We start from the raw sequence: 14,433 nt of genomic DNA, 5'->3' as shown, positions 1-14,433 counted from the left end.
CTATGATTGCTTCTACTTATGCCGTCGTTGGGAGTGCATCATTTCTCATAGAGGACTCAAAAGTTTGCAGGATTCCACTCTAAGGAGTCTCAGTCTTTGTGTGTAGCATCTTTCTTCTCTGTATCTCTATCCTGGCTTATCCCTTATATCTCTGTTTTCCCTTACAAAGCTAAGTCTCAAGGATGGAACTCAGGTGTATCAAATGGTCACCAGTGAATTATCCTCAATATGTTTGTTGTTAAAGAGTCAAGGGAATTGGGGATGGGGGGAAGAAGGACTAGTTAACTTCATATCTTATTAAAGAACTAACCTTGTAAAGGGAATTTAATACCTGATTAAGGACTTACAGGAATTCAGGAGTGTATACCCCCTACATTTAAATATATTGCATCATATTTCAAAGAAAAAAGTGATTCCATAGATTTCTGTTTTATTCACCATTTTTCATTGCAAATATACATAATTTTAGCCATATGACAAGTGACATTGGCTTTTCTGGATTGGCCTGGGAATCTAACTGCTATTTATAAGATTGTTTCTATGTAAAAATATATTTGGATTTCCAACCACCCAAATACAAAATAAACCTTTGGAACATAGTCTGTTCGTAAGATGAGACCTAACTTTATATAGGATGAACCCAACCACACCCATATCCACATTTTCCCAAGTGGTCGTAATTTAGAGAATTTGTTGTTGCTTTCAATACAGATTATGGGGTGGTTTTATTTATGTTGGTAATTTTATTACACTTCTCTGGGGGGAAAATTTATACCAATCTGCATCATATTTTATTCTTAGAGTTCCTTGTTAAAAAAAAATAAAGGAATGTTCAATGAGTTAAAATACTTAATATTCCTGTCTCCAGGTGCAGAAAACTTAATTTCCTTTATTCTTACCTGAAATAAACAATATTCTCAAATACACTAGAACTAGATTAAATAAGACCAGACAGTGTTCTAGAGTACCAGTGCTATCCATTTCAATAAAAATTCAATAAGGTTTAAATATTTTCATTTTTCAATATTCCTATCTAAAGTAATGATATCAGCAACCCCTTTTTTTTTTTTTTTAGGCAATTGGGGTTAAGTGACTTGCCCAGGGTCACACAGCTAGTAAGTGTTATGTGTCTGAGGCTGGATTTGAACTCAGGTCTTCCTGACTTCAGGGCTGATGCTCCATCCACTACAGCACCTACTTGCCCCAAAATTTGTCACTTCTTTTTTTTTTTTTTGATTTTTGCTGAGACAATCAGGGTTAAGTGACTTGCCCAAGGTCACACAACTAGTAAGGGTCAAATGTCTGGGGCTGGATTGAACTCAGGTCCTCCTGACTCCAAGACCAGAACTCTATATACTATGCCCCCTAGCTGCCCCTAGCAACCTCTTACATTATTATAATGTTTTGTACTTTACAAAGTGCTTTCACATCCATGATCTAATTTGCTCCTCATAATACCCCTCAGAAGCCAGCAGGCCCAGGAACTATCATTACAACTTTATAGATGAGGAAATTGAGGCTCAGAGAGATTAATTGACTTGGATAAAATGAGACAATATTTGTAAAGCACGTAGCACAGTGCCTGGCACAGAGTAGGTGCTTCATATGTGTGTATTCCTTCTCCTTCACAACATTCCATAGCTAGTACTATAAGTGGTAGAGTTAGAATAGAACCAAAGTCTTCTGACTCCTAGTTTAGTGTTTTGTTATGCTGTGCTATGTCATACCTTTGAAGTGTAACTTACCCAATTTTTTTTTTTGATTGGGCTGAATCTGGATGGATTGTCACGTAGTCCGAAATAAGCAAAAGATGGAATTGTATCATCCTCATTCAGCAGAAATTTTCATCATCTTGAATACACATTCAAAATTATAAATCATTTAGTATATATGCTTGTCCAAAGTAGTCCAACGACTTTATCTAAGTGAGAATATATTTTCAGATACAATACTACCGTTATATCCCCATATATATCTTTTGAATTCTAATGGTTTTGGATTAGATAATAATTTTCTTCAATTTCCCTTTATCCAAATAGGGGATGAGATTCTGGAACTTAATGGAGAATCAATGGATGGATTAACACATAATGATGCTTTGCAGAAATTCAAGGTGACCCTATCTTATTGCATGGCTTCTTTGGAATACAGTAATGTCTAGTTTCCTAGATGTGGATTAAAGCATACACATACACACACATACACACACACACACACACACACACACACACACACACAGAAAGAGAGACCACAACAGTGAAAGCTCATTCAGCTTCCACTAACCTAGAATTTACAATGATTAAACTGGGAGTTTAGTTAAAGATTAATCTTGCTTTAAAATAAGACTGCCAAGAAATCTAGTGGTATTAAGCAAGATTGTGGAGGTAAATATGTAAATTACTTAATAATTCAAAAGTTTTCAAGAACTTTAGAAGCACTCATTTGTAAAAAAGAATTCATATGCTAATTACATTATCAGTTTTACATATTCATTAAAGCAGGTCTTATACAAGTTGCTACTGTGTAACCATCTAGTTCAAATCATTCTTCCTACATGAATTAAACAATTCAACAAATAGTTTTTGTGCTTTGAGCAAGGCACTGGGATTACAAAGATGAACCAGATAGAGCACTAAGCACCAAAAAAAAAAAAATGGGAACCAATTTCTACAGGTGAGTAGAGGAGAATGGTATTACTTCTTTCTGAGAAGAATTAGAGAAGGCTTCGTGGAGAAGATGGTATTTGACCTGGACCACTCTGTAATAAGTCTTGAAGGATGGAAAAGATTTTGATAGGTAATGGTAGGATGAAGTATCTATATCTCACATGATTCAGACTTTTCACTGTCAGGTGAAGAACTCTTCTGATTAATTTGAATTCCTGAGGTTTTGTAATATTTTATAATATCTTATTTTCTTTTTATAGCAAGCCAAAAGAGGGCTTCTCACTCTCACAGTCAGGACCAGCCTGAGCGCTCCCCATTCAGGGTCCAACTACCTTTCTCCTCAACTGTGCCGTTCACTGAGTTCAAGTACCTGCATCACCAAGGAAAATAGTTCTTTTGGTCTGGAAAACTCATCCTTCTCAGCCAACACTGCCAAGCCCAATGATAGGATCATAATGGAAGTTTCTTTAAAGAAAGGTATAAACTGCTGGCTTTGTTCTGAGGGACACTATCTTTCATGCTTCTCTTTACCAAACCCCATCCTACTTCCTGTATCACTGGATCACTGACTTTCAGAGACGTTTTAGCTCTTTATTTGAAGAAAGCACAGTAAAAATAGAAAAACACAAGGTATAGACTGATTTTATTTCACTATCACTCAGGTCTCTCTCCCCTCTCTCAGCACCTCCGTAGACAGAAACTTTCTGTTACTGTGCTTGACCAGTGATAAACATCTTCAAGTCCAGACATAGATATCTGTGTGACTCTTCCAGCCTCCAGAGATCTAAATTCTAGTAATGCTATTGAATCATTTTGCTATTCATGTTACTATAAAGAGAAAATGTTTTTTGTGCTGAACTCTCTCTCATGGAGACAGAGACAGAGAGCTCAGCACAAAGGCCGTCTTCTTTCTATAGTAACATATATGTGAATCTATGTATATGTATATACACACATATGTGTGTGCATATAAAATATGTAAATATAATAAATTAAAAATTAAAGTTTAATTATATACATATATACATACATATAAACATATACATGCATAATACATATACATACATCAGCACACAGGGCATCTTCTCTCTATAGTAACATGTATGTGAATCTATGTATATGTGTGTATACATATATATGTGTATATAAAATATGTAGATATAATAAATGAAAATTTAAAATTTAATTATGTACGTATATGCACATACACACACACACACACACACACACACACACACATATATATATATATATATATATATACACACACACATACATATACATACATATATCAGCACAAAGGGCATCTTCTCTAGAACTCTTCCCTGGCTTCATCAGTCAGAAGCAATCTCTTCCTCGTCTAAGCTCCTATTACCCTTGATACTTCTCTCATGAAACATCACTTTCTTATTTCTCTTTCTAGATTAGAAGATTCTTAAAGGCAGAGATCATGTCCAAGTCATCTTTTTAACCTTCACAAAGCATAACACAGAGCTTTGCCGATGGAGAGAAAGATAATTAATGTTTATTGATAGATATATAGTATATAGACAGGGAGACAAATAGATAGATTTGGAGAGATATAGAATAGAACATTTATTAAGTATATACAACGTGCCAGGTACTATTAAATGAATAAACAATGGAATAAATAAATGAATAATACAATTAGGCTGTGCAAATGGTGGAAATCAACAGGGACATTTATAGCTCTCAGAGTGAGTTTATTGGATATCCATATTTTTTTTTTTTAGGCAATTGGGGTTAAGTGACCTGCCCAGGGTCACACAGCTAGTAAGTGTCAAGTGTTTGGTCTGAGGCCGGATTTGAATTCAGGTCCTCCTGAATTCAGGGCCAGTGCTCTATCCACTGTGCCACCTAGCTGCCTCTGATATCCATATTGTTAAAAACATATTGCTCCACATAATCTAAGACCCCTTTATACTCTTGAAAATTAATAAGGATTTTCCCTTCCACCAACCAAAGAGCTTTTGTTTCTGCGGATTATGCCTATATTTACTGTATTATAAATTTAAGCTATTATTATTAAAATAGTTTTAACCTTGTGGAACCTCTAAAAGAGTTTTGGGGATCCCAAAGTTTAAGAACCACTGATCTAGTCAAAGACCATCTAGGATTAGGATTGGACTACAGAAAGCTTTATAATCATCAGTATGTTTCTATTATATACTGTACCAAATATAACCTAATATTTGGTTAATTTATCACTAATATTCCACATTTTCCTTTCCAGAGGCTGGCGTAGGCTTGGGAATTGGCCTATGCAGTATCCCTTACTTCCAGTGCATCTCTGGGATATTTATTCACACTCTTTCCCCAGGATCAGTGGCGCATTTAGATGGACGCCTCAGGTATGATATTATATTTATTTCTCAAAAGGACAAAGGTGACAAAAATTCATGAAATAACAAAGTAAGATTATGAAGGATCTTATAGATTTGAGGGAGAATCATGGTGATATGGGTGGTATCTGAGTTAATTGTATGATTTAGAAAGAGGTTTTATATGTTGTACTTAGGACTCAGATTTATATATTTATTTATCTTTTTTTAAGAAGTTGAAAATTGAAGGAATAGACTTTAAAGTAAAAGTTTCTAAATTTCAACTTTATTCTGGATTTGTGGTGATTGAGACAGGAGATAGGGTAAAATTTACTTTTGTACTATTAGTTTTATTAAGGGTTTTCTAAATAAATAAGTTGTACAGAGAAAATGTCAGATATTCATACTTTTTAAAAAACTTTTAAAATCTTTTTGAGGCATTTACAAAAAGCTGATGTGACAAGTCAGTAATCAACTAATCAAAATTTATTAAATCCTACTATGTCCCAGTCACTGTACTGGCCAAATACAAAGTCATCTTGTCTGTCAGTATTTATCAAGCTCTATTCCAGGCTACTTTCTAACTGGATTATTGTGGGCAAAACCAATTAACTATCTGAGCCCATTTCTGTATGAAAAAAATGTTAATACAGTACTTGCTCTTGCCTACCTTATTAGGGTTGTAAAGACCAAATGCAAAAGTGCTTTGGAAATTGTAAAATGCTATGGAAATTCAAGTTATCATTATTATTTGCATGATTCTTTCACCTGGGCCCATTGGAAAAGTGTGTCAATGCCCACTCAAAACCATTAGCTCATGAACCTCTGGTGATACGCTAATTTTTACCAGCCAACCAGAGGACCTATTCAGGTCAGACAAAGACATTTAATCAGATAGCATCACAATGAAAGTCACCAGAAAATATCTTCTTTTACATGTATGGGGGTCTCTAAGAAATTGAATGTCATGATGAAGACAAAGAATAGTTTGGAGTTGCAAGGCAGGAGAATAAACAACAACAGGTGATCAGATAAGGGAATTTCATAGAGTTCATGAACATGGAAGTGATTCATCTGTAGGTGATGGAAAGATCAAAGTCATGATTATCTCTGTGTGTTGCTGAGGTGAGGTAAAGGAGTAGGTTATGAGAAATGGCTAAATTGAGGAACTGGGAGGTTAAGGTATTAGAGGGAGTGTCAGTATGTATATTGAAGCTGTTTACTTGAGCAGTAATTCTTTATTTCCTTTGCCAGTCTTTCTTCACATCCCCTTGACCCTCACTCTTCCATATAGCAAAGGGAGGGGAAAGTGTTTTTTTTTCTCTCATTTTCTCTTTGTCCTGCAATTATAGTATAATTTGTATCCCATACAAAGAAGTTCTGATGAGAGCTTCATTTTATGGGGTGTGTTAAATACTGTGCCTGAGGAAATTACTCCTTTTCCCTGTTTTTGTGTTAAGTTTCAATAGGGGAAAGGAAGTCCAAGGACTGATTTAATCTCTAGCTGCATCAGAAATCAGCCCAATCCTTCTTGAACAAGTAGCCATAGGCCCAATGTAACCAAGCCTTAAAAGTCTGGATGTCATTTTGCTTTGAATTATGTCACTGGAATCACGGACCTGTTGTTGCTGCTTATTTTGCAGATGTGGTGATGAAATCATAGAAATTAATGAGATCTCAGTTCAAAACATGACACTCAATGAAGTGTATGCCATTCTAAGCCACTGTGATCCTGGAGCAGTCCCGGTGATTATCAGCAGACACCCTGATCCCCAGGTAACGCCTCAAGTATTTCCACCTCTGTCACCTACTTCAATCACCTAGGACCAAACCTGGAAGTCAAATCTTATAGAAATAAAGATGTTCCTTGAAAATTTTACTGCAAGGAAGTTCAGCATAAACATAATAATCTTCACATAGTAACTAATACCCATATCAAACAAGAACGGAGGCCTAATGGATGGGGCTGTTGTGAAGGATCATTATTAGGGGAAGTTCAATCTTGTTTCTGGATTATAGATATTAGCATTGCTTGAGCCTGGGTCCCTACTGTGAAATGCAATATTCTTAACTCTATTTATGATTTTAAATACAATTTAATATATTCTCAGTATACCGATAAATAAAAAAAATGGAATATCTTATTTAAATAATTTGCTTAGATTAGATAATAGAAGAATTCAGTCAAATCAAAACAAGCCTTTATTGTTATAAAGGTGCTGTGCTAAGGGATTAAAGAAAAGTAAATTTGGTCCCAGCTTTCAGGGAGATTACAGTCTAATAAGGGAGACAACACAGAAACAAGTGTGTAGAAACAAGATATAGACAGAATAAATTGGAGATAACCTCAATGGGGAGGCATTAGCATTACATGGGATCTGAGAAGACTTCTTATAGAGGGTGGGATTTTATCAGAGACTTGAAGGGAGCCATGGAGTCCACAAGGTAGAGATGAGGTGGGAGAGAGTTCCAGACATGAGGGACTATTAACCAATGAAAATGTCCAGTGTTGGGAGATGGGAGGAACTCCTTTGGGAGGAACAGCTTGGATGTGAATGTCACTAGATCATAGAGGAGGGTGTAGAGGGAAGTGATGTATAAGAAGTTTGGAAAATTAAGAGGGGGGCAGGTTTTGAAGGACTTTGGATGCCGGAGGATTTTACATTTGATCCTGGAGGTGATATAGAGCCTCTGGAGTTGGCTGAATGGTGTATGTGGATGTTGGGCGGGGGGGTGGTCAGGGAAATGACATCAGATTTACACTTTAGGAAGATCAATTGGATGGCTGAATGGAAGATTGAATAGAGTGGGGAAATATTTGAGTCAGGGAGACCAACTGGAGATCTATTTCCAATAGTCCAGGCATGAGGTGATGAGGGCTTGCACTAGAGAAATGGCAGTGTCAGAGTAGAAGAGAGGTATATATGAAGGGTGTCATGAAGGTAAAATTAACAGGACTTGGCAACAGATTGGATACGGCGGGTGAGAGAGAGTGAGGAGATGAGGATGACACTCAGCTGGTAGGCATGGGTGACTGGGAGGTTGGTGGTGCCCTGAACAATAACAGGCAAGTTAGGAAGAGGGGAGGGTTTGGGAAGAAAGATGATGAGTTCAGTTTTAGATATGTCCGTTTTAAGATTTCTACAGAATATCTGGGGCAGATTCCAATGTAACGTAGATCCTACTTAATTTGCTAGATGTTTTTCTTTGTTGCTATGATTTTCATTTGTGGTTTGTAACTGTGATATAGGTATTTAAATCCCAGAGTCATCTTTCATTAAGGAAGTATCTTACGATAGTTTCAGAGAAGATATCAGGTTACCAAAAAAGTTTACCAACTTGTTACCTGGCTTTTCCTTAACTTTCTGGAACACTCGAAGGATTTAGATCTAGAAGGGCCAATAGAGATTATCTAGCCTGATGCCCCCACTTTACATATGAGGAAAGTGAGGTTTAAAGATGTAACATGACTCAACCACAGTCACACAGCTAGTAAGTGTGCAAGCTCATGCCTTCTTGACTCAAAGCACAGAACTCTAGCTCTTGCACCATGCTATCAACAATTTTAGGAACACACTTCATTATCAACAAACATCCACTTGTGGATCTACTGTTCACTAAAAATCATAGAACAAAATGTGTCCCCTCCCCTCATTGGTAAAACTTGGTTGGGAATATAGGACCTACACACCAGGGGATGAATCATTATAATATGATGTCACATGAGCAAGTACCAACCTAGAGATTCTGATAATAAGTGCTACAGGTAAAGAGAAGAAGCCACTCCCAGGATCCCACCTAGCTCTAAAAAGGTTTGATTCTAATTCTATGATCTGGGAAGGTTTGAGCAGTCAGGCGCATGGAATCAAGGACACCTGGGTTCTTATCTCAGTCCAAACATTAATTAGCTGTGTGACCCCCAGACAAGAGAGGAATGGTCTCTTTGGGTCTCACTTTTCTCATTCGTAAGATTTAGAGGATCTCTACAATCTTAAATTTAAAATTTAGAGGATCTCCGCAGTTTTACTTAACACAAGAACTCTAAGATTTTATCCTTGGAGGCATTAGATGATCTGAGGTTTGAAGGAAAGGTGAGATTTAAGGAGAGGGATCCTAGGGGAAAGAACATGAGCACAAGCAAAGATATACACATGTATATCCATGTTCCAGAGACAAACCAGTCTGATAAGAACAGAGGGTTTATGTAGGGTAAGTAATGGGAGAAAAATGGGGGACAGATTGTATCGTGGGCCTTGGATGGCAGGTTTAAGAATTTCACAATTTATCTTATAGACAAGGGAAGTTATTGGAGTTTTTTAAGGGGTGTGTGTGTGTGTGTGTGTGTGTGTGTTTAAGGAAGGTGATATGTATGAAACAGTGCTTTGCTTTCAAAAGATTACTCTGTCAGGATGGATGGATGGATGGAAGGGGAGAGAAAATAGGCAGTAAGGCCAGTAAGAGACTAATACAATAACCCCTGGCTTGGCATGAGGTAACACTTAGGTTCTCAGTTCTCTTGTAGCTCCCAAGGCAAGTTTACAAAGTGAGCTGATATTTTCTAGGTGTCGGAACAGCAACTAAAAGAAGCTGTGGCTCAGGCTGTAGAGAATAGCAAATTTGGAAAAGAGAAACATCATTGGAGTTTGGAAGGTAAGAAAAATAATGAAGCCAAGGAAATCTTTGCCCTCCTTTGTATGCATCAGGAGACTGTTGGTTACAGAGTACTACAAATGGCTAAGGTGAAACCTGTTATGTGAGGATTGGCAGGGTCTAATTTAAAGCTTGTGTGATTTAAGAACTTAAAACTGCCCTCAGACTTTTGTGACACCCTGTAGACTCATCCTCTCCTTTCTACTCTCACCTTAATTTGGGCGGTCATCACTTTTTTTTTTACATTGAATTGTTTATTTATCTTCATGTAACCTCCATTTCACCTTTTTGTTTCCTATTAACAAACATTTATTTTCTCTCCCTGTCACCTCTTCACATTGGAAAAGAAAAAAGAAAAAAAAAGCCCTCATAAAAAATATTCCTAGTCAAGCAAAATAGATTCCTTCCTTGGCCATGTCCAAAAATATCTGTCTTATCCTGCATGCTGAGTCCATTACCTCTCTGCCAACAGATGGGGAGTATGCTTTATCATCATTGTTGTGAAATTATGATTGATTATTTCATTGATCAGAATTCTTACTCTTCCAAAGTTTGTCTTTATAATTTTGTTATAATCTCATTAACTTCTTACTTGGACTAGTCCTTTAACCATTGAATTGGTTTCTTCTGCAATCTACTCTATATATCTGAAGCCTGAACAAACTTCTTTAAGCATCTGGATGGTGTAGTGGTAACTGGGCGACATGAGGAAAACCTGAGTTTGAATTCTGCCTCAGATACTCATTAGCTGTCTAATGCTGTGCCTCAGTTTCCTCATCTGTAAAATGAAGGGTTTAGACTCATGGCCTCTAAGGTCCTTTCTAATTCTAAATTTATCATCTTAGATCTCAAGCACAGATTTCATCGTGTCAGTCCCTTGCTCAGAAGGTTCCTCACTTCCTTCTAGATAAAGTTGAAATTCCTTAGTATGAAAGACTTCCATGATCTCACTCCAACTTAACTTTCCAGTCTTTCCCCAATTATTTGTCTTTATGCATCCTGTGCTCTAGGCAAACTTGAGAGTAAAGCAGTCTCGTAGTAGTAAAGCAGTCTCCCTAATGAACACAATTAGTATTTAATAAATATTTATTGACTTGAGTTGAATGTTTACAAAATATTAGGTTAGAGTCTTAATTGGATTACAAGCACCAAAATAGCTGGGAGCTGAGAAAAGCCTAAAGAGGCAGAAATTTAAACTGATCATGAACTTCGACTGGTGAGATGAAAAGACTAGATCAGTGGACAGAACAATTATGAATAATACGCTTATGTGACTGGCTGGAAGCCTGCTGGTGGATCACAGAAGGCCTTGAATGAGGAGGATACAGTAAGAACTACGCATTGTTCAAAGGCACAGCATGGCATTTATCTTTCCCCCTCCTTTGTCATAGTCTTATCTCATAGTCTGGTATAAAGGAAACAACATTTAGCTATGAATCAGGGAAAAGAATGAATTCTGTCATCAACTTTGTCACCAACTGTATGAACTTTGGTCTTAGTTATTGCAACTATAAATTCAGGGAAATTGGCAACTCAGATTCTAAGGTCTCTTATAGATCTTTAATTTATGATTTACAATAAATCATAGATTTACAACAGATGATTTGTTTTATTTACAACAAATACCTGGTCCAATTTTCTAACCACTGAGAAGGTTGAGAATTTTATTCTTTGACAGTGATCTTGTGGGAAAAAAAGTGACTTCTGGATTATTTACTCTTCCATAAGACAGAATCTCTCTCTCTCTCTCTCTCTCTCTCTCTCTCTCTCTCTCTCTCTCTCTCTCTCTCTATCTCTCTCTCTCTCTTTCTCTCTCTCCTTCTTCACCTTCATCTCTCTGTATCTGTATATCTATCTATATCTATATCTGTATCTATATCTATCTGTCTACTAATCCACACATACTACTCCACTCATGATAGTCCCACCTCTTATGGAAGATTTCATTATCCCAAACATCAAGTCCATAGTCTTAATAAAATTGGCTATTGCAACAATCAGTTGTGATAGAATAAGCAGTGCTTTGGGGACCAGAGCTTTTTTTTTTTTAAATCAGGATTCTCAGTTCCCTATTTGAGTTAGGAAAAACTTTTCCTAACTGTCAAAGGAATTTGTTTGAACTTTTATCCATTTTTTTTTGGTGAGGTTAGATAAAATGTATTTTGTATTTGATTTCTTGTTAAACCAAAATGTTAACCACTTGAAGGGAAACTGAGGGCCCTTTTAGGAAGAAATAGGAGCAAAATTATAATGATCATAAGAAAAATTACGGATGAGGCCAAGAGCCAAAAAGATTTTGTGAAATGAAGTAGAAAACAGCTTACCCACCTAAATCTATTATACAGGTAGAATTAACAAGATGCTCTGTTTACATGACCCTAAGGGGGAAGAAGGATCAGCACAGCAGGGAATACGTATATATGAATCAGAGACTTGAAGGAAGCCATAGGTAGAGATGAGGTGGGAGAGAGTTCCAGACATGAGGGAATGTTCACCAATGAAAATGCCTGGAGTTGGGAGATTTGGGAGGAACAGCTTGGATTGAATGTCACTAGATCATATAAATATATATATATACCTTCTATTACTTTCCAAGGTGGCTCAAAGGATAGAGTGCTGAACCTGGAGTCAGGAAGACCTGAGTTTAAATCCAGCCTCAGATACTTCCTAGTTATGTGACCCTGAGCAAGTCACTTAACCTCTGTCAGGCTCAGTTTCTTCATCTGTAAAATGGAGATAATATCTACCTTCCAGGGTTGTTGTAAGGATAACATGTAATAATATTTGTAAAGTGCCCTGCAAATCTTAAAGCAATATATAAATGCCAGCTATTATTATTGTTGGTGCTGAGACATGTGGTTTGTCTAGGTCTGGAGGGAAGGTAAGAACCTTTAGAGAGAAGGATTGTTTTTGATGTCTCCTAAAGAAGAAATAATAGCTTATATTTATTTAGAGCTTTAAGATTTGTGCAATGCTTTACATGTGTTATCTCATTTTATCCTCACAACTCTGTGCAGTAGGTGCTATTATTATCTCCATTTTTCAGATGAAGAAATTGAGGCTGAGACTAGTGGAGTCTACACAGTTAAGTGAGTGTCTAAGGCAGGAAAAGGAAAAACTTTTTCTAACTAACAAAGGCATGGGTTTGAGCCTCTTATACATTTTTTTTGGTCAGGTTAGATAAAATATATTCTGTATTTGATTTCCTGTTAAACTAAAATGTTAACCACTTGAGAGGAAACTGAGGGCCCTTTTAGGGGAAAATAGGAGCAAAATTATGATGATCGTAAGGGAAATTATGGATGAGGCCAAGAGCCTAAAAGATTTTGTGAAAGACTCTTCCCTGTCTCTCTCTATCTCCCTCATCTCTGAACAAGATTATGCCCAGGTCCATGGTATCACAGTCTGGAACACTACTGAGTCACAGCTTACCTATACATTCCTTGGCAGCCAGGCTTTAAACTATAAAGTGTAGGTAGAGGTCTCATCCTGCCAGAAGCTCATAAGGTCCTTGAAGGCAGGCATTATTTCATCAAATACTTCTGTTGTATTCTGGCAATGCCTAGTATAATTCTAGGAACATAAGTAATAATGTAGAATTGGATTATTGTGTTCTAAATAAATCTTATTCAAAAAGTTTTGACTGTGTCCCAATTGCAGGTATTAAGAGACTAGAGAGTAGCTGGCACGGCAGACCCACATGTGAAAAGGAGAGTGAGAAGAGTATCATTCCTTTCCACCGAAGGTCTCAGAAAGTCATGATCCGATCTAGTAGTGATAGCAGTTACACCCCTGCCTCATCTGTCGGGAACAGCACCAACAGCAGCCCGCAGCAGCCCTCGGACTCAGAGCCAAGAGCTGCCGTTGTGGACATCCCAGTGACCCAGGAGCCGGCTTTGTTGCTTTCATCTTCAAGAACCAGTCCAGAGAGCCAAACTCCAGTGAGGACTGAGGAGTGCCACCAGCCCTTGAAAGTCAAGAAATCCTTTGAGATTCTGGTTAGAAAGCCCACATCTTCCAAGCCCAAACCTCCACCCAGAAAATACTTTAAGACAGATGCAGCCACTAGTGACCAGCCACAGAGCCTTGATGGGAAAGAGATTCCAATATCAGTTGAACAAATGTCTCCAGCTAAGGACCAAGTAAGATGTTACTGTGTTAATATCCACTAAGCGTTTACCCTAAGTACAGAATCGATGATTGGCAAGACCATCAGATCTTCTAATCAGACCAGTAGATCTTAAGGATTTCTACTACTCCATCATAGCTTGCTTCTTTTAATATGTAGTTAGAAATTAGTTTTTCATCTTAATTTAAATTTAGAAAGGTATGTTTGAAACTTGGTAGATCTAGCAAGTAAATCTACAGTCTCTTTTTTTTGGGGGGGGGGCTAGGCAATGGGGTTAAAGTGACTTGCCCAGGGTCACATAGCTAGTAAGTGTTATATGTCTGAGGCCAGATTTAAACTCAAGTCCTCCTGAATCCAGGGCCAGTGCTCTATCCACTGTGACACCTACCTGCCCCGACAATCTCTCTGACAGCTCTTAAGATGCTATAGCTATAAGGAAGCTTAGATGTTATTTATTTCATGCCTCTCATTTTATAGATGAGAAAACTGAGGACCAGAGAGAATGGGTATGCCCAGAGTGGACCTCCCAGGAATCTCTCTGACATTATGAATCACATGCGAACTGAATGCATAGATAACCATTAACACCACCCCCTTCCATTGATATCACAATTCAAAAAGTATTAAAATGGCAGCACACCTGGGT

At 37.3% G+C, this 14,433-nt stretch overlaps 1 protein-coding gene across 1 annotated transcript in view; it reads left to right on the top strand.

Moving 5' to 3' along the window:
- Positions 1-14,433, top strand: part of IL16 (interleukin 16) — a 111,267-nt gene that overhangs the window by 71,466 nt on the left and 25,368 nt on the right. Inside the window, exons 6-11 of the mRNA XM_027851665.1 lie at positions 2,040-2,113; positions 2,927-3,143; positions 4,921-5,038; positions 6,652-6,784; positions 9,571-9,658; positions 13,319-13,800. Of these exons, the coding sequence (XP_027707466.1) occupies positions 2,040-2,113; positions 2,927-3,143; positions 4,921-5,038; positions 6,652-6,784; positions 9,571-9,658; positions 13,319-13,800 (1,112 nt within the window). The remainder of the gene's footprint in view (positions 1-2,039; positions 2,114-2,926; positions 3,144-4,920; positions 5,039-6,651; positions 6,785-9,570; positions 9,659-13,318; positions 13,801-14,433) is intronic.

The sequence above is a fragment of the Vombatus ursinus genome, unplaced genomic scaffold (genome assembly GCF_900497805.2).
Source record: "Vombatus ursinus unplaced genomic scaffold, bare-nosed wombat genome assembly UNPS02009205.1, whole genome shotgun sequence".
Lineage (NCBI taxonomy): Eukaryota > Metazoa > Chordata > Mammalia > Diprotodontia > Vombatidae > Vombatus > Vombatus ursinus.
Note: the sequence above shows the minus strand (reverse complement) of the source record. Positions and strands in the feature narration are given on the sequence as shown.